Raw genomic sequence first — 21,690 nt, 5'->3', positions numbered from 1 at the left:
TAACTGGGCGAGCCTCTTACTTCGCTGACAGCGCTGAAGCTCATCCCTGTGTGTATATAAAAGCCGACTCCTAACCACTTACGAGCGTCAGCCAAAAAATAAAAGCCACCCACACGGGCGTACCGGCCGTTTCACGACCATCTCGAAGTCACGGGTCTTCTTCGGTGGCCTTTTTTTTCGCCTTTGTCCCGACCAAGCTGAAATTGGGTTAGTCCAAGATGGACTTGTTCTTCGATGGGCGTTCGCCTTTATATTCGCGTGTCCCAAATTTATTCCATCTGAGCGTTACATCGGTTACGAGATTGCGATTGGGTGGCCCGTCTGGCCCCTATCTGTTCTCCGTTTAATTTTACCCCGCGTAACAGGGATGTTGCGAACCGTTGTTAGCTATAGGAGAAGCTCTTGGTCCAAATTCTTCTTGCCCGGGTTTTACCCCTTTTAAGTGGTTCGTCACAGTTTTCAAACTTTTTTCCTTTCATCCGAAAAGAGATGAAAGTCTACCGAGGTTGAATCCGAGTGGATGAAATACGATGCACGAAAAATTGTCGCGACCCCCTTTTTGGCCTACAATTCGCTCACTGTCGTCGAGGCAAATCTGGTTTCACTCTTCAAAACTTACTGCCTTTTCCCTCTTCTTCTTCTTCTTCTTCTTCTTCTTCTTCTTCTTCTTCTTCGTGTACGAGTTTTACAACTGGATAGCTCCTTCCAGGATAAGCGATTCAATTTTACTGCATTCGTATGGAATGTGGTCCTTGATACTTAATTAAGCAATTAAGATTACTTAATTAAGCATTCGTGTACAATTTTAACCCGTTGTCGGCCATCATCTCTCGATGATGGTCTAGACTTGGTCCCACTTCTCTCGTAGTTAGTCTTGTGTACTTTACACGGTCTTGGCACGGGGGTTGTTATTTCAGCCAGTGAGAGGGTCGATCTCAGCGATGTTTACATCCAAGTTGTTATCGAGGAGTTCTCTATAAATTCCTCGTACTTTGTCCGCCGGTTAACGGCACCCGTGGACTACATAGTAACTTCAGCAAGGCCCAAATTCGGTCGCGGCGTGTTCTCACGATTTCTTCGTCGATACAAGAACGAAAAATCACCGTACCTCCTCTCTCCGTTCGCTCTTACGCAACTCGCGGAGTAATTCCGGCGTAATTGCAATTCTCAGTCCGGTCACGATCTCGGGGTACCATTTGGCTGACCAAATTTGTTCCCGGTTGCCGACCAGCAACGGTCGAAAGGCGCTGTAACGGTACAACGCGCGCGACAGGTTGCAATATATATTTTTTCTTTTTTTTTTTCTCCGTTTCGAATTTTTTCACTCGAATCTCCATTTTCGGAAAATGCGTACACGGTGGTAGAGAAGTCCGCGGAAAACCCACAAAAACTCATGCTTCACGCTCGTACGGATTCATCGGGATGGCCTACTGGTACGCTTTCGTATGATCCCTTTAACATTGAGCGTTGACCCAGTATCCCAGAAGGACGTTCATGTCTGTCGGCCTCGAGGTGGTCCCTCCGCCATTATTTTTTAATACGCGCGTGTTTCTCCATGATGCGCCGCGTTTACATTCTTCGCGAGCGGTGTTCGGTTATTAAACATCCTCGACGATAAAGGACGAAACGGAATATCGACGAAACTCTCGTGCTCGGAGAAGTCCTCGAAAGAGAGAGAGGAAAAAAATAGTTTCCATCGTTTCGACGCAAGACGGTTCCAGCGCGATTATCGTTCGCGGAGTAATTGCTTCTTTAATGGAAATCTTAATCGCCGCTACTCGAGGAAACGTGGACGAGAAGGGATCGATCCAGGCGTTGAATCCAGCACACGATGAGTATGCGTCGCTTACGGTATTCCTGGTTCTGGTTTAATAAATGAAAATTGTTGGCGAGCCGCGCGTACGAGCGCCGCGCGGGAAAAGATTGCGTTTCGAAACGTGGCCCTCGTTTTCTCCGGGGATGGCCCTTCTGCAAGGCCGTGGATGCACGATGAAACGGGACGGGAATAATAATGACGACGCGAAAACTGTGACGAGGCAGCGGTATCGAGAACGTTCGATCAGCGACGTGTAGGGCAAAACCGTAACATGGAATATCTGATTTTTAAAGTTTGCCAAACGTGCTGGCATACGTGCGCTTTGGAATTTACCTGTGCTAAAATATTCAGCCGTACGCCTCTCAGAAATTTGTTCGCATCTTCGAACGTGTGAATATTTCCCTCTTCGATCGATCGATGGAGCTTCTTATAAAGAATTCACAAGATAGAGAACACTTGTGGTGTTCCATATTGCTCGCGTATTTATCCTAAGTGGGGATTTTTAATTGGAATTAATTTTAAATCCGGTTAGGAACGATGCACCGAAAGTATAGTTCGCGCGACAACTAGGTACTCGATTGGACGAAAGCTTTGGCTCCTCTCTCGTCACGGTGTAATAATTAAAGTTGCCGAGTGAAAGGTCAAACCCTGTGCATGCACGATTATCGATTGCGGCTGCTTTCCACCGATGAAAAACAGGAATTCGTATTGTCGCGCTCGAACGACCATGCAGCGCTGTTTAAGTGTCTTTTGTGCTCGTTGCTTTGATTCTCGTGGGAAAAAAAAATTTGATTGTCGTTCAATTATCGGTGCAATTAGTTGAAGCGCTGAATTGCGTCTCGATCGTGCCACGAGGGTTAACATTTATAAGTATCATCGATGATGGAATTTTATCGGGATCCGGGGGGAATGATAATTTCAAGATGGTGATTTCAAATGTCAGCTTTTTCGTCTCGACGTTTCGGAGCAGCGAATCGAAATAAAACGGAGCGAGGAAATATTTTATAGTCGGTCGTCTCCTTCCTCCGGTCTATCGCGGTGCCGTCATTACTGTCATCGTTCTCATTCTTCTCCGACGAGAATTTTTAATCAAGAGATAAAGGAAAAAAGCGAGAAGAACGCGCCGAAAAGTTCAAGCTAAACGATCTTGTCTTCGGAATTCAACCATCCCGTCAACCATTTCGTCGGTGTGTTCCGCGTTCTTGTAATTATTTAACCAGAACTGGTGGTGGCTTCTTTATCGATCCAGGGTGTTCACCAGAGGCAACGAAACGTATTGTTTCCAGCCGATTACCCTTGGTCGGAGCGCTAAAACTGTTTAACAAAGAAAACGGATCCCAATTAATAAACACCGTGCCGGGAAATTAAGTTCTGGGTGTAAATGGATTCTCGATGGAAACGAATTTCGCAAATGCCACCTCGATTCTCGACGCGGGAATAATGAGCCTAATTAGAGGAGCTATCCTCGCGTGCTCTCTAGGACAATTCATTTAATTCAGGCGCTAAGAATTGAATAGAGTGTCGCGCAGTTTTAGCACCCTCTTCGAGTAAACTTGACCTTTTCATTATTCTTTACGAACTTACCGTCTACTTCCACGGCGAAAGTTAAAAGAAACATTTATTTTTATCGTTTAAGTGGAATGGACAGGAATTGCTCGTTTCTTTTCGTAACGTCGAGTCGAAGGAAAATTGCACGATCGATCCGGCTTATAACGCTTACGGAACTCGGTTAACTTAATGGCCAGACCGAGGTAGTAAAGTCTGCTTTACGTTTTTACCCACGGTATAAATAAAACGCGGGCACCCGTTTTAGGAGTCGAATATCTAGAAGGTGTCCTAGGACGTTGAAATTTCATCCAGACGTTTTCACGACGTGTCTCGGTTCGATCGTTACCGTCTGCAAGTCACAACCACCCCAACCGGGTACAACGAACTCGAAAGAGATGCTGCGTGTTCGTACGCAAAAGGAATTTCGGGCTTAAGAAGCAGTCGGAAAATTCTCTGGCTAAACGCCAGGGACCTCCAGTCACCGGCGTGTATAGCTCGCCAGTTTAACAAGCTACCACCACCCGTCTGCAGCCACCCTTCTTGCTCGTCCTCGCAAATCCATAGTCGCGAAACACTCTCTCCGGCATGTTAGAAGGGGATTGTCCTGTGCTTGGAAAAACGAGGACGTTGAAAAATGGACATCTTTGCAAAAAATCTAGAGTTTTTGACATTGGGTGCTTTTTCGACCCATAATGGTTTCTTTTCTCATAATTAAAGTTGTTACAATACAGGTAGAGTACTCCTATTATACTATAAAGTTAAAAGTTTTCTCTTATTTGTACAATTAAACTTTTCTAACAGGGATGAATAGATACTCTTGTATTTCCCTTAACCCTACATTATAAACTTAAAGACTCAAGTTACAAGCGAGTCAATTTTTTTTTATTCGAGACCCGTCGTAATGGCAACGATGATTCGTAAAAACTGAGAAGAAGATCGTTTAATGTGGGAATTTGATCCATTCGTGGATTACCTCGGCGACCTTTAGCGCGTTTAAATTGCAAGATTAACCGGCAGCAGTGATTAGCGGTAAAGATTTAACCTTGCTCCGTTCCTGAAGGTACATCAATTCCGCAGCGTTCGTTCCAGTGTGCAGCGCCTCTGCATTTGACGGCTGGAAACGTCTTTGAATAACTTCGGAGGAAAAAATATCGGACACTTTCTATCGGTGGTAGACACACCAACAGGCGTGCGTAATTAGACATTTTGATTCTTTCACTGGTTGATCGAGTTAGGTAACCCACCTTGTATATTATTGTTACTCAAGAAAGTAAATATTCGCTGGAACTCGCCTGCCAAGCTGAACGTTCTTCCATTAAACGCTCCATTATTCGTAACGAGGGAAATTTTGATTCGTTCATCGATAACGAGAAAACAATCGAGTAAATCGATTCAGGTGGTCCACCCTGTAGGTTCTTTGTGTTTCGACGCACCGAGTAAAAGAAGTCAAGGGCTGCTTTGAGACGCGCAGAAACGTCCCACGCGTTTGGTCGCATTGTGCGGCCGGGTCGCCTCATTAACGAAGAATCCGTGGGTGAAAAACAAAGGTATTACCTTTGGAGAGCCCCGCGTATGTACACGCGCGTCATCGTCCCGAACGATGAGGTTTATCATACGGTAGCCACATGAACAAACTAGCCGTACAAACTCGAGTCGCGGTAAATATGTACGCAGATACAACCGACGGCACCGTACCACTCCACATGTAGAACGTAATCCGATTACGACGTAGTTTATGCGAACGACACAAGTATCGTTCGTCGAGCGCACGCGATTCCGGATTACCGGCGTGTCTACCGTTATTGGCGGCCATGTCACGTAGCGCAGAAATCATACGAGTTCATGCTTGGTAGATTAAAGCAACGTGTGCTATCGGGCTCTTTTGAATTCCAAGATCGACACGGGAGCGCGTAGATCGCATTTAGGAATTGTTCGTTCGACGACAGATAATACTTTCGCGCAATTGTCGATCGGAGACGGTTCAGGTCAGCTGTGCAACTCGTGCTGGCGTCAGTAGCCAAAGTAACATACCCACCAGTAACGCTAGATCTACAATGGATTAGAAAAGAGAGAAGTGAAATAAACCCAATAGCCGAGTATGGTTACTGGAGCGATGCAGTTTTAGACGATTCGATCGGTACCGCCCTTAGCAGCGGGCAAACGGGGAATTTGCCCCGAGCCTCGCACTCGAAGGTCTTCACGCTCACTACTTCCACATTCTATGAAAAATAAACGAATAGTAATTGTACTAATCAACTATATTATTCCTGTAGTAGATTCAAGTTACAAACTACATCGACGGATTGTAAAATGTAGTTCCCTGAAAAGTATCAGTTTTTAAAGTATAGTGTACAATATAGAGAACACCTGAAAACTTTTTAATTATTCTATTAAAATAGCAAGTCTCGCGATCTTTAGGAGTTACATTGCATTCACTGCAACGATTATATTTCTCAAAGTATTTTTTAATCATTTATTTTGTAAATAAGTATTGGATGCACAGTCTTCCTTTCAGTTCCATTTGTAAACAATATGTAACAGCATCGTAACATCGAAGTTTCGATTGGTATTAAAACAGCGATCCACGTCCGCACCTGCGTCCTCAATAGTGACTTCTCACCCCGTGAGTGTTCCTTTTTCTTCTTCGTGTCGTGGCCAATAATTACAAGCGTGGTATACGAAGTCATCAGGTGCAAGGTGGATCGATGGTTGACGTTAACCGAATTTCAATTTCCGTCGGCCCCGGCTCGTTGCGCGATCGCGTCCGTCGATTCCGTCGAATTAATGGGGCCGCATGATGCGTGGACAGTGTTATAGTAATCTCGTCGGGCATAATGCCGAGGTTGGGAACGCGTCGCTTATCCGAGGCCGGTTAATCAGTAGCACACGGTGCCCTCGGTTTCGCGAACGTGCGCGGGCTCATCTCCTTGCGTTCCTTTCGTGCAAGGTCATATTCAACGTTTCAAATTTTACTCGCATTCTTTGCTCTTCCCTTTAACGCCCCCCACGTCTAACGCCGATGTCGTAGGTATAATAATAATAATAATAATATTGTTTTCATCAATAATCCCTGTCTCTCAGCTTGGGCGAACTTTAAGCAAAACTATCCGTTCTAACATCTTAATTTTAATCCTACACCCTGTACAAGTAGATTGTGAAAAATGGGGTGATATATCTGGAGATTTATAAACGCAAAATATATTTAAAAAATTTTAAATAAGTAATATTTACAGGGTATCTCTTGTTCTTCTGTACGAGTGTAGTGATATTTATCATAATTTCCAATGCACATGTAGTATCTAGAGTACTCGCGAAAATTTCCTTCAATGGTTGTTGTTTCTCTAAATTCTCTAGACAAAAAGTTATTTTCCTAAACGACGTCCGAGACGACCCAACCGTCGAATTAACGAGTTATTCGACGATGTTCGGAATGATTTTCAACCAGCCACGAGTTCTTCTTTCCTTCGGCTCCTACGTGTTTGCATTTGCTCGAGTTATCCCTCGCTCGTCGCGCTCGGATACACCTGTTGCCTTCCTTTTTTTCACGGTTCCCTGACGATATTTATGCATTTACACGTCGAACGCTCGCGTCTCTGGGGTGTTGCACACCAACACCAAAAAGAAAGAAAAAAAAAGAAGAAAAAAAACGGAACGCATTCACGCACGCGTTTCTCGAGCGCCGCGGCGCTTTCACGCTCCCGCGCCCTACGCTTACGCGAAACCGCGTTTAAAAGAGATCAAAAGCTGACACGAGACTATGAGACTGGCCTTCGCGAATCCTTCTTCCGGGTTCTCGAGATGCCACGAGGCGCCGCAAAGAGGATTTGCACGGGAGATGGTTGAACAGGTCCAACAGGTGGAAGTGTTCGGATTATGGAGGAAACACGCGTTCTGGAACTCGATAAAAACGCATCGAGTACTTTCGCAAAGCTTCGTCCCAATTGTGCGTAACTTGCATTCGTGAAATCAAGGTGTACAAGATACCGAAAAAATTGATCTCTCGAAAAATCGATTCAAGGTAGACGTTTTTAGCTCGTTCCCACACGATCAGATTTTTTCACGTTACTATTATTTATTTGCGCACACGATAAATCCTAGAAGGCAAAAAGATAACAGGTAAGGAGAACGTGTTTCTAAAGAAAGAAAATTTGCATTTTTTTCTTACATCGACCTGATTTTGTGTAAAAAAAAATCAATTCGAAATCATCCCTGGCATATGGTTGCGTTGTCTCACTTGAAGTACTATTTACTTCTTTCGTCGCTCTCAATTACCGGTATTTGTAATAAGTCGACCACACCTCCTGTAATAATTTTCTTCTACACGAAACACGAATAATTATCATTCGCAAGAAATATTCTAAGCACGGCCTGCGAGACGAGGTGTGCCCCTTGCACTCCGAGCAATTAGACCCGCGTTCTTCGTGCGGGATTTCTCGTTCACGCGATACTTTCGTTGCCTTGAAAAAGGCTATTCAACGCGGAAGGGGGTTGGGGGTTGGGGGTTGGGGGAGGGGATGCAGTTCGGTAAACGAAAATTCGAGACGCGTAAAATTAGAAACTGGATAGCGAGTTGACCGCGCGTGTGACCGTTTCGTCATTCCAGGAATACCGGGGCAAAGTTAGAGGCTGAGATTGGAAATAATCGCGAGGCTAACAGGTGGAAAGGGGTTGAAGTCCGCGAAATATCACCACGCGTCACGCAGGGGTGGTGGGTCTATGGGGGGCTCCGCCCCAGCGGCCCCCCGGCTCCAGTCCAAACGGAAACTGCCGGAACGGCGCCATCCTGGCGAGGTCCAAGACCGCCCCGCTTCCGGTACCACCGTCCAAACGGATGAAGAGCCCCTCCAACATCATGAGGCAGTCCAGCCTCACCAAGCTTGGTTCCATGATCAATACCGCTGTGAACAAGAGAGCCGGTGAGTTCTATTTTTTTTTTTTTTCCGTTCATTCCTCGCTCCTCCTCCTATTCTGTCTCAGCACGCTTTATCAATCCCTCTGTATCATCGAAATGTTCGAAGGTTGATAATTTATCCTCGATACAGACACTGTAGGAAGAAAGAACCCTGTATACTCCTCTCAGGGTGTGACGTGGAGGATTCTAGCGAAAAACTATCCGAAGAGGGTTGTTTGTTAAAGATGTGGAAAGATTGTCGGAGACTGTCGCGCTACGCAAAATTCTTTCGCGCCTTCAACTCGCTGCACCGCGCACCATAGACGAGACCGGTTGTCGTTCCACAGGGGCATATTTAACGTCGTTTCGCAAATACAAATAGAAGCATACCGTTACGTGTAATAAATTGTAAATGAAACGGGGCTCGCCTTCGGAGTGCAAAGACTGCGCCGGGGTATCGTAAAAGTTTCGTAACAAGTATCTCGGGCGAAAGTTACTCGTAATACGAGTCTCGTATCGATCGCGGCTGATCGTCTCCCACTAGCGATGGGATCGAGCGCGTCGCGAGCCTTGTTCGCCGAATAGAAAAAATTCAAGTGTAACGGAAAAATTATTGACGCAATCGTACGCTCGTGGACGAAGAGCCAGTCAAGTGCATGGAACTTTAACTTTTGAATAGAATTGGAGAATCGAAGTTGGAGAAAATTATACATTGGGTAGATGCACAAGTTTCGATGGAAACAGTAAACAATCTATTAAAGTCCCACACTATTTATATTTTGTATTACATTTGAAGGTAACCTCCTTACGATGATATTCCTAAAAATGCAAGGAAGAAAAATCCGCTGTTGTCGATATGTTAAACATTGATAAATCTATCGATGTCTATAAAGAATGAGTTGCCAAAGTAACGAGAGATTAAAGAATCTTTAATCGCGTTAATAAAGACGCAGTCACTGGTCATCGACTGCAGCGATCCTCTGTTTCGTTCGCGCGTATATTAACTTGGGGTCAGCGACGAAATTCCACGATACCGCAATAATGGGGATCGGCTGACGTTTGCGAATAAGCGTTGAATTCGATTCCAACACGGTCCCGAACACGATCATAGCGAAAACCGAAGGTTCACGAATCGTTTACATTTGGCGGTCAGTTGATAAACTCGCGAGGAGCCGATGTCACGTGGCAATAATAATATGCTCTCGCGAGTATTCTCGGTGTCGTTCGGGGAAAACGTTTCTCGAGGATCATCATCGAGGATGAATTCACGAAGGGTCAGATGTCGTAAGACCTGCGTCGGTGGTTTTAGTAAGATCGTCGTTCAAGATGGAAGGCTCAAGGACGAGAAGAACTCGAACGGCAGCGATTGCGATCATTACGTTTGTGAGTAGAAGGCTTTTCGAAACCGACCATTTGTGTACTTTCTCATGTATAAAAACCCGATTCGGAACTTTAACGATCGAATTTTCGAAGTACGTGAATTTAAAAGCGAGCGGTAACGACCGCTGTGCTTTTTTTACTCGCGAAACCGAGTCAAATTTGTTCAAATAGGACGAGGGTTACACCGAGGGATCTCCTTAAATGGGCGACGTGATTGCTACTTGTTTCTCTTTTCGTTTGTGTTTTTCGTGTTATAGTCTCGCTCGACTCATGGCAAACACGATGCCGTGTGCTAAACGTTGCAACGGGTGTACACGCTTGTTAGAGCAAACTCATTAACATCGTGACTCTAACGCGTTCGACAACGCGTGTTTCGTGTATCGTGCGAGTTCATACACTTTCGTACCAGTTCGAGACGATACCGTGCGTCGTTCTATTCGCTGAAACCTTCGCGGCGTGCAAAACAACCGTTTGTCTCCGTTTGTTTGTTTAATCTATTCAAGCCCGAGTTAATTGTTCGGTCGAGCGAGTGACATGAAAATCGATCGTTTGTTGACACAACGACGAGGAAAAGAGAATACGATCCTCGTTGCTGAACACGTTTAGAGCCAATTAATTAATTAGAGTGCGCCCGTGTAGGAAATCGTATCTCGATACGCTCGCGCAACTTACGTACCGAAAACTGGTCGGATGACCAGCTCACACCGGGAGCTTCGACCGTGCACGAGAGACTCTCGTCTTCTCTTTCGTCGCGTACGTCGTGATTAGAATTTAAATTCCACACTCTGGCCTCACCGGCCGAAACTACGCCCAACGGTTTCCCCCTTTACCCGAGAGTCACGTAAATCGTGTACATCGTCCCGAAAATTACGGTAGATTGGAAATAAAATTAGTAAATAAATATTCGTTCTTTCAAATTTCAGTCGAAATGATTGAATCGTTTCTTAATCGTTCCAAGAGTGATTTAAAAAAGACGATCGATGAAAGAACGCCACTTTAATCGGAGATTCGATAAACAATGGCGACGACTTTAAGGTTTCCTTTAAAAAACGTTACTTTTTCCCGTGACAATACGTTGTTAAAGTCAATGTATGCAAGCCCTAAATACTTAGGTTCGTATTCGTGTTTCCGTGCAGAACATCAGGTTCGTGTTTCGTTGGAAAACTTTGAGTTTAGAATGTTCGATGATCAATCCGCATCGGGGAAAAGTCGTATTAATATTCAATGCATGCCGGACGCCAAGACTGTATCGAGAATGTATCGATGAGATCTACTAAAGCGAAACAATGACTTTTTGCTTTTGAACGCGTTCGGAGTGTGCGACTTTGACGACGTGTGATCCGCGCTCGTTTGAGGTTCGTCGGTTTTTGACGATTAGGAATCGAAAAAGGACAAAGAATTCTTTTTATATCGAAGCCGTTCTAGCTTCGCTAAAAATGGACCGGTCGATGGCAGACTTTCGCTCGACCAAGAATTTTGCACACATGTCCAGGGACGTGCCTCTGTTTTCCTCCCTTGACGAACTACACGAGAAACTCACAGAACTTCTAGGTAACTTTTCTATCAACGTGCGTTTTTTAATCGATTGATTTTCTAATCGACGAACAATCTGATCTGTAAGTAGAAATCGTTCGTTACAAATAAAGTTGATCGTGTTCGGTAAACGGCCCGTTAATCATCGAATCATTTCGCTTTCCGTTCAAATTACTCTTCCACGAGTATCTCTTGGTAATCGATAAATTACAGTACCGTCCTGTAAATGCAGCGAAGAGCATCGCTTGCAATGCATCGAAGCGAGAAATAAAAATCTCATCATATCCCATGATAAATGCATACTGCCTGCCTCACCATTTACCGTCGCTTTGAAATGATTCTAAAACCTGATCGATTGTAAAAATAAATCACGCAGTCTACGATGTGTATCTGTGACTGGTAACGAAATAAGAAATAAATATTGCATACACCGTGTTACAAAATAAGCGGTACGATAATAAGCTATTCTTATCGAGGAAACTAATAAAAGTTATTCTAAATTGATTTAAAATACATATAGATTGTTACTATAGAGTAGCGATTACAAATATATGTTATTGCATAGACACTTATAAGAAACATTTACGTCTTTATGTGCAAAGTGTACAAAACTAATTGTTACGAATACAATATCTACCATTAAAAGTCAATTATTTATCGAAAGTGTTTCGCAATTTTAATTTCGAGTTTTTATTTAAATTTTGCGGGCTCAAAATGTCGCCGAATGGTCGGCCATTGTCGGCCATTGTCGGCAACGTTCGTCACGATTCGCGCGTAATCGGTTTTCGCATACAAGATGGCGGTTCCCGTGGAGGCAGCGAAACCTGGTTGCGGTGTGACGTCACGCCATAGTAGTGTTGTGCGGTTATGCGTTCGTGAATTCCGCCATTGAAAGTCGGTAATCGCGTTCAGATTAATGGCGAGTTAGATGGACAAATATGTGACACAGTAAAAGGTTCCGCGGGAGTGTCGTGAATAATCGTGAAGGTTTTGCTGGTCCCTGGTCGCCGGCGTGGCGCGCCGCGCGCGTGTGTTGTATCTCTGATAGAGTAGGCGGTATATTGGACCTCGCACCGGGAGTAAGCTCGCGCGTGCGGATCTCTCTGGTCGCGTAGTGTCTCATGTGCGAGATGGCCGGTAAGTAAGCGTGGTAAGCGGCGGGTGTCTGGTCTGCGTCTCGTCGCCGCGTATTTCTATCGCACGCCGTGCGAAGCAAACGGTGCGTCGCTCCTGCTGGCCGCCTCGCCGCGCCGCGGCAACCTGAACCTTGACCCAGATACTATATCACGGGTTCACGGGTATATCCGCAGCGCTCGCGGTGCACGCAACGTTCTTCTCTTCGTCAATTCCGCATCCTCAAATATAATCACCCGTACCCACTCTCTGGATTCTTGCCGTGCGCGGGGCCAGATGCGCCCGTCGCCGGTCACGGCGACGGCAGCGGCGGCGGCGGCGGCGACGGCCTAGAAGCACGATGGATTGCGCCGAAACTTCAAGTAGGCTTACATTTACCTTTTCTCCCATCTCTTCCTCCCATTTTGCTTTCCCCTCCCTGCTCTTTCGTTCGTCCGCATTATTTTTCTTTGCTTCGTTCGCTTTTTCGCGAAAAACACGTTTTTTCTGTCCACGAGTTTCACACTGTCGCCTCTCGTCTTCCCACGTTTATATTTTATCATGCCTCCGCAGGTGCACGCTCGACGTTATTTTTCTTGTCTGTTTCATACTTCTCCCTCCTCGTTGTCCTTATCGATTCGTACCGCTTTTCTCGTTTTTAATTCGATTCTACCATAGAGTCGGTCGAGCGAGAAAATCACGTAAGTTTTGGAGCAAATTTCTACGCGTCCTTTTTCACCACTGTGCATCTGTCTGTTTCATACTTGAGACGCATGATGTAATTGGAACGACGAGCATTATGGGTTCTCAATCTTTTTCGCGATATGACGTTTGTATATAAACACATTAAGTGCTCGAAAACTAGTGCAAGATGCGACTATATTTTATTGGGAATTGGAGTTTTCAGTTGTTTACTCGAATGTCTCCTAACACTTTGCTTTTGTCCCGATTGACAAAAATTTGAAACATATTTCTTTGCATTTAACAGCGTGTCTTTTCTATTTATGTTTTAGGCAATGGTGACATACAATGGTGTTTCTCACAGGTGAAAGGAACATTGGAAGACGATGTCACTGAAGGTGAGTTCGATTTATGATTCTCTTATATTCGATGATAGTTTTATCTTATCAGTTTGTGTTTACTATAATGAAATAAAGGAATAGTAATCTTATTCCATGACTGAACACTTATCATACTGTATTGTGTAGTACGACGATATATTTAACTATTGGTGAAATATTTATTAAATGACTAAACTCGAGTATTAATAGTACATTTTATATGATACAATTATTTCTTTTGCATTATGTTCCAGCCGATATAATCTCGTGCGTTGAATTTAACCACGATGGCGATCTTCTTGCAACAGGAGATAAAGGTGGACGGGTTGTTATTTTTCAAAGAGACCCCATTGTGAGTTAAGATAAATTTTACTTTTGTTTATTAATTAATTAATTAAAAATTAACATGTACATTTATACATGGACCAGAGTATAAAATCTTTTGTGCTAATCTTTGTACTTTTGTGAAAGAGAAACTTGTCCTTTAAATAAAAATTGTTTTATACCTTACTATTGGATTATTGCCAGGTTTATATGTACAGCATGCTACATTTCTCTATCTTTAGAAAACTTCTAAAGATAATCTTTGAGCACAATGGATATAATAATCATTTTGAGTAGTTTCCATTTATTTTTAATCAAGAGTTTTATAAATAATTTTGATAAGTTTAGATAACAGAAAATGATATCTCGTAAGATTATGCAATAACTAGAAAATGTTATCATTTATGTAGAGTAAAAACAGTATACCACGGAGGGGTGAATACAATGTATATAGCACCTTCCAGAGTCATGAACCCGAGTTCGATTACCTGAAATCATTAGAGATAGAAGAAAAAATTAATAAAATTAGGTGGCTAAAAAGGAAAAATCCTGCGCATTTTTTACTTTCCACAAACGATAAAACGATTAAGTTGTGGAAAGTTAGTGAACGGGATAAAAGAGTAGAAGGGTACAATACGAAGGAAGAAAATGGTTCGATTCGTGATCCTGCTTGCATCACTTCCTTAAGGGTGAGTGCTTTGTATATATTATTTGCGTTATTATAACGTATTATAACTTCTGTAATACTTAAAAGTCTGATATATGATAAAACAATATGGAATAATATGAATAATATATATTGAATTCATTAAAATAAATTCATTTTAAACTGCATTAATCATTCTACAGCTCTACGCAAATATAGTGCTTTCTATGCTATTGTATTTCTAACAGAATTGCTTACAATAGAAATATGGTCAAGGAGTTCAAATATGCACATAATATTATGAGACTTTGGCATTGTGACAATATGCACTATTTATAGTTACAATAAACACTGTATGGGACAAGGTACTTAAAATATGTATGTTCTACACCTAGCTATTTAATTGCTCAGGTACCATCTATAAAACCAATGGAGTTGATGGTGGAAGCGTCACCAAGAAGAATATTTGCCAACGCGCACACCTATCATATAAACAGTATAAGCGTCAACAGTGATCAGGAGACATACCTCAGTGCTGATGATCTTAGAATTAATCTTTGGCATCTTGAGATCACAGACCAGAGTTTTAGTATCCTTTTACTACATTCTTCGGTGTTCGTTTTATTTTCCTATGCTCTTTTCTGAATCTTGATCAGTATTAATAAATAATGACGTGAGTTTTTAAGTAATAAATTACTTGATTTTTCTAACCATGATATATAGATATAGTAGACATTAAGCCAACTAATATGGAGGAATTAACAGAAGTTATAACTGCTGCGGAATTTCATCCAGCAGAATGTAACGTTTTGGTATATAGTAGTAGCAAAGGAACAATTAGACTTTGTGACATGAGATCTGCTGCACTTTGTGACCAACACAGTAAACTCTTTGAAGAACAGGAAGATCCAACCAACAGAAGTTTTTTCTCTGAAATAATTTCAAGTATAAGTGATGTAAAACTTAGTCATTCAGGAAGATATATGATCAGTAGGGACTACCTCAGTGTGAAAGTGTGGGATTTGCAAATGGAAACCAAACCCATTGAATGTTACCCTGTACGTAACAAGAACTGTGAATTAACTATATCGCGTTTAACAAAAGATATTTATCGATGACATTATTACAGGTACATGAATATCTAAGATCAAAGTTATGTTCATTGTATGAGAATGATTGTATCTTTGACAAATTTGAATGTTGTTGGAGTGGTAATGATTCCGCTATTATGACGGGCTCGTATAATAATTTCTTCAGAGTATTTGATCGCACAACAAAACGCGATCTTACCCTGGAAGCAGCGCGTGACATTGCCAAACCAAAAACACTTCTAAAACCACGTAAGGTTGGTATAAATATTTGAAATACACTTAATAGAAGGTAATTGTATGTCGGTGTGTTTTACGTAAATGCTTTATATAAAAGGTCAGTACCAGTGGTAAACGTAAAAAAGATGAAATTAGCGTCGACTGCCTGGATTTTAATAAGAAGATACTACATACTGCATGGCATCCATCTGAAAATGTGGTAGCTGTTGCTGCTACGAACAATCTCTTCCTATTCCAAGACAAACTCTAGCACATCTGTATGCAAGTATGTTTCTTTGAAAATGTATCAAGCTTCAAATGAAAGTACATAGTTGCATAAGTATGCCCTGACCAAAATGGTAGAAAATTATATTCTTTTACTTTAGATTATTCAACGGTATATATTGACGTGAGCAGAACACGTTGAACTGAAGAGTCCCAGTGGAATAACGGGTGTCTGAATTACGTTGACGAAAGTTGACTATTAACGTGTCAATGGTTGACTGACCGAAAAGTGGTGTACGTAGCGCCGTCCACGCAGCTCGCATATTCATACACACTATGTATACACAGACATACAAAATTGCACGTAACACCTTGTCGCGCGTTTATGTGTATATAAATGCATGCAAGCAGAGGCATATGCATAGTTCGCCAGATTACTAAAGTTCGCTAGTTCAAATAAAATTGCACGTGAAACCATTGCCCAGTGATAGAAAAATGTACAGTTCAATCAATCAACAGACTCGTGTTGGCGGTTATTAATTAACTGTTTTTAATAAAACATTAATATTTTCAGTTCGCTTGTAACATAGAAATTGCGCTGTCACGTGAATTTAAAGTACTTTTAACGTCTGCGATCTTTCTTCAATACGGAATAATGTTTATAAAAAAGATATATCAGTAGTACCAACTGCGAGGAATTAAAAAGTCGCTAGATACGACTTATCTACTCTCGATACGTATGCGTGAAACGTACATACATTTACTTAATAAATTATTTGCAGAATTAAAAGAATGCCTAAGGAGCACACAAATAAAAGTAGGAATGGTCATATGTGCCAATGAGATTTATCTATAATTGTCGCTATATTATTCTCAGCTCAATATTGTCTTCGTAAGTTTTCATGTAATAAAAGCCTCTGTTCTCAGTAGATAGTTAATTCAAAATTAACAATTTTTCGTATCGAAAACTACTATCTTCTTTCTTAAGGTAAATGTATTTTCACACTTATTAATAGCAGCGTTTATTGCATCAAAGTATATCGGCAGTTACCATTACGGTGAAAGCAAAGCTTTGAACACTTTAAGTTAATTGTTCATCGTCATTATTTAGTAAAAAAAAATGGGGGGGAGGTGGAATCTTAAACAGTAGGCCTACGTTCTTCTGTTTTTATTTTTTTAATAAAATTCTTCAAATATACTTTTTATCGCATGTCAGATGAAAATAAAAATATTCGCCGATACGAGTCGAAATGCGAAAATATTCCACATTCTATCAGAAAACGTGAAGGAAATGTTCAATATCGATGCATTGTATACATTAAGCAATAAACAGCATGGGTGTAAAGCACCACTCGTCGATTGTCGCTTTCTAACAAAAATTACTCGGCAAAGAGATATCTGGAAACTGTGGTAACTATAGACGGAATACAGATTTTCTAATATTTCTTATTAATAACTTATTAACACTTATACACTTACACATATAAGCAACGATTTCGTACACAGATAAAAAATAAACTTAAAAAGTGCATTTGACGATGGTAAGCTGGGCTTGCAGAGTTTATATAAATTAAATATGCGCTGTGTAACATGTATATTAACAGAATGTAACTATAACATTCACGAAACCTATAGGGACGAAATTCGAACGTAATAATAAGATCGAAACTTACGCGCGAATTACCGATTGCAATTTAGGTGAATACAATTGAGATTTTTTTATCAATGGAAAACAATAGCGAAAGTTGTCTTGGCGACACATAATACCTTACATCGGCGACTTGAATTGTACATGATCGAGAATTAGAAGAACTAATAATTTTCACGTGTACAAAATAAGGATTCTTGATACAAGCTAACAATCGACTTTCGAGATTTCCTAACGGTACATAAGCAATCATATAGTTTTATAAAAACAAAAAAAAAAAAAATATATGGCCGCTATATTAAAAGATTATTGTAGGAGATTTGCTCGGACTCGCCAATTGTCCTTGATTTCATATAAATTCTCTGAAAGATCTGCTATATCGCCAAAAATAAACGTGATGTAAAATTATGCGCTTCGATTAGTTCCAACCGATCACATTCTTACTCGAACGATGTAACATTTAAGCATTAAGTTTTAGGTATCGAAAATTGATTAATTAGGTATTTTATTTGTTGGGTTTCAGAGCCAACAAAATTATTATATCATATTATTACGTTTCTTGCGATGCAGCCTTCACGTCTCTTATAATTTCATACAAAATTTGTGCACGCGAGGATATATACATACCCGAGAACTATATATGAATCTCTGTTAGAGCATCGCTTAAAGTATCCAATTCCGTAATTTCCATATTGGTGCGGAAAAAGTAACGGGTCGAAAGAAACCGGCTTCTACGTTTTATTCACTGCAATGCACGAAACGTAATAATCGAGTACCAAGCCAAGACTTATTACTCAGTATCTTTGTAACGCAACATTTAGGCGATTGTGTACTCACGAAGAAAGAGGGTGAAAAGACACGTAAATAAAAATGCAAAATCATAATCGATAAACTGTAACCATAATACGTTATCAAAAGGATATTACACGCGACGAAACCGCGATATTCGCTCTGTGCTCGAACAAAACGTAAAGTTATTTTTACAATAAGTAATAATATTATTATCGCTATTATTATTATTATTATTATTATTATTATTATTATTATTATTATTATTAATATTATTATAGGGACTCTGCGTTACTTGGTTGTTTTGTTAACTGCTATGCAGGTTCAGTCACGGTGATGACCATTTGATCTGTTCGGTTAGCTAGGTAGCATCATGTCCATGGTGTAATTGACTGCGGAATAAAACGATTGTGTTAAGTGACCGGAATAAAACCGATACATCGCGCGGTGAAGCGATTTGATCGAAGCTGCTGTTATATCGAGTGTCTCATAGTTCACTTGAATGCGTCCTCATTCGGAAGTAAGTCGAAATGTAACAGTTCCAAAAAAAAAATATGTTCAACTTATTTTTGAACGAAGATTCGCTTTCCTGTTAGTTGTACTTATAGGATACTCAAAGTATGAAACGAAGAGTCCGTGGCTACCGTCAGATCCTTCTTGAACATTCGTGAAGTTCATTGCTAACGAGTTTGATCAATAATACGGAGACTACAATACGAGAAATTATCGAGAAATGGATCCCAGTGAAACTAACATAGGTATGAAATCACTTGAATGCAATTTATACCCGCTTACTTGACACGGAGGATGGGGAGGGGATAAGGGTGAAAACTGAGATGTCCCGTGCGTGATGAATTCCTCCGGCAAACATTCTGACTGTTAAGAAGACAAAAAAATGCCTTACGACGTCGTATCATCGCTGCATTCGTGCATCGGACAATCCGAATTGACGTAAAAATAAACAAAAGAGAGAGAGAAAAAAAAAGAAGAACGCTGAGCAGAGTAAAACTTTTGGCACGCAGGACCTGTCTCGTTGTGATAATAAACGTCATTGTATTACTAGCCGAATGTTGGAGCTCTATTTTTATTAACGTACCACATACGTATTATTAGTCCATACTTAGCATTTTTATAGCGAATGCGCAAGGAGTCTTTTTACCTGTCTTGTGTGAGGAACAAAACGAAACAGAAATAAGCGATAGCAAGATCCGCGATACATTTGGATTTTCTTCGTAACATCAGTGATAATAATATACTATTATCGTCGAGCACGAAAGACGTTCAAGTCGGTCGTTATTAACACGGATTCATTTCTTCTCGCTGATGCACGCAATTAGGTACAAAGAACGACCATGGTATCCAATACGTCTAAATACTCGTGCCATTAGAGCGTTTATGCGTAGTAGATATTGTCGTTTTTACTTTCTACTTTACAACTCTATTCTTATTTTTTCAGTGAAAAATAATCCATTTTATTTCGTGTATCAAAATTGCACGTCTGTTCGCACGAAAGCGAGGGATCACGGAACCGATGTAATTCAAAAGCGTTTAGGTAGCGAGAAGAATGATGTAAGATCGTAAACGAATAATGAGCAACACAATTGTCGTAAATCCAACGGAAATCGAGTAATAATAATTTTCACTCCGATTTTAAGTTTTACCATTCCATCCGATCGAACTGGTCTCGAAGAATTGTTTCTTTGTCACCGCACCGAGCCTATTTGAATAACTTCGAGACCGTTTCGAATTTATTTTATACTGCATGATGTGCCTCAAGAGATGTCAACAATTATCGAGAAAGATTATTGATCTGTGTGCAACTTAAAAAAAAAAAATCGACGATGAATAATAATAATAATAATAGAATCGAATAAAAAGCTGTGAACGCGCATACATTGTCGATAAAATTCGCCGTGAGACGTTGGAACGATGTTTTTGAACGAAGAGAACCGCAACAGAAAAGAAGCGAATTTCCAAGGAGATCAATGAAAAGACACTTGTATTATAATATAGCGTTATAATAGCGTATGTAAGCGCATTAAGGTTTCGATTAATAACGGAGAAATGAATGAACATTGCGCCGAGATCTAGATAAGTTATACATATATATACATATGGTAGCTAGTTCGGAACGAATGACAGTATGAATATTCTGTACTTTGCACGTCTGTGTCGTTGCATGCCTGTAAAAAGACACAGGAAGGTCAATGACATAATCGTTTAATTTATTATGTTCTTTCGCGGGTGAAATATTCAACGTTGAAACATCGAATATATCAGGCGGATACATACAACGATAAAAGAAAATTGTGAATTTTAATTCTAAAGAGAATTACGCTAAAATAATAGCAAATGTGGACTATAATGCACAGTGCGACACGGCTGGTCACAAAAATAATTTTCTCCGACTCTTAACGAGTCTTTGCATTTTCTTGATTTTTTAACGTACGATTAGAATTATAATTTTCAGGTACGAAAGAAATATTTCCTTGTACATTTCGTACACGCCTGAGAGAAAAATTCGATGTCAATGGTAACGTGTTTTTGCTAGTTCCGACTGAGAGCGAACGTATACTTCCAAAATCAATTGAAATTTTATTTCAGTCTCCAACAGTCCCTTTTCCCTTCTTTCACTTTGTCATTGTAATATTATTACAGTCCACCATCTTTTACTTTTACGAGCGAACGATAAAGAGTACATGATACTATTAACAAATAAAATTATGAATTTGCATAATAAAATTACCGATATTGAATCTACAATTGCAAACATGTATGTACATACATATACATATTTTTGTTGCATGCTCGTTTTGTGCATAGTATACTGATTAAGTTAAATTTTAGAACTAATGTGACTAGTTGCACGATATCATTCAGAGTGTTTTCTTAAATAGCGTATTTTACGAGTGATACGGTATACTAAAGGTATTAATATTTATTTCATCTTTAAAAGGGGGTCTTGTACACTAGTCGTTAAAAAAGAAAAAAGCATTTCCGAATTATTCGATTTTATTTTATTTCAAGTCGTTTGCTCCTTTTTGGAGCATTAGCAATTACATTTGTGTGTCATTAATTTTGTAATATATAATACGGAGTACATAGTAGATTGATCGGTATTAGTTCTTTAAAGTTGTTACTGAATCATTGAATCAATCGGTAACATAAAGTTTATGATTTTGTTACTTTTAGAAATCACCATCCAAGAACTATCCAACAGCCACTTAACGACGTAGATTCTTGGATTGAAATTATGGGAATTTGTGGTTCCGGCCGTTACTATACTTTTTGTTTTGTTTCGGATCAATAGAATTAAAAAGATCAGGAGTGCGTGTTTTTTTTACCAAGGTACTCTGGACAATACATATTCATTAATAAATTAATATTGTATCTTTATAAAAGAAAATGT

General features: G+C 40.6%; 1 protein-coding gene across 5 annotated transcripts in view; it reads left to right on the top strand.

Moving 5' to 3' along the window:
• Tws (protein phosphatase 2 regulatory subunit tws) overlaps positions 1-18,757 on the top strand; it is a 39,327-nt gene extending 20,570 nt beyond the window's left edge. Inside the window, exons 1-10 of one of the 5 annotated variants that reach the window (XM_076309145.1) lie at positions 11,980-12,305; positions 12,479-12,664; positions 13,295-13,360; positions 13,597-13,694; positions 14,077-14,355; positions 14,724-14,901; positions 15,036-15,370; positions 15,442-15,657; positions 15,738-15,905; positions 16,006-18,757. In XM_076309145.1, coding sequence (XP_076165260.1) covers positions 12,643-12,664; positions 13,295-13,360; positions 13,597-13,694; positions 14,077-14,355; positions 14,724-14,901; positions 15,036-15,370; positions 15,442-15,657; positions 15,738-15,890 — 1,347 coding nt within the window. In that variant the 5' untranslated portion in view covers positions 11,980-12,305; positions 12,479-12,642 and the 3' untranslated portion in view covers positions 15,891-15,905; positions 16,006-18,757. Of the gene's footprint in view, positions 1-7,967; positions 8,281-11,979; positions 12,665-13,294; positions 13,361-13,596; positions 13,695-14,076; positions 14,356-14,723; positions 14,902-15,035; positions 15,371-15,441; positions 15,658-15,737; positions 15,906-15,982 lie in introns of those variants that run through there. The other 4 variants (XM_076309143.1, XM_076309142.1, XM_076309146.1 and 1 more) reach the window with 4 other exon arrangements.
• Positions 18,758-21,690: the final 2,933 nt, after the last annotated feature.

This window comes from Ptiloglossa arizonensis, chromosome 4, assembly GCF_051014685.1.
Source record: "Ptiloglossa arizonensis isolate GNS036 chromosome 4, iyPtiAriz1_principal, whole genome shotgun sequence".
NCBI classification, from domain to species: Eukaryota; Metazoa; Arthropoda; class Insecta; order Hymenoptera; family Colletidae; genus Ptiloglossa; species Ptiloglossa arizonensis.
The sequence above is the reverse complement of the archived record's forward strand: the minus strand, read 5'-3'. Positions and strand labels throughout refer to the sequence as shown.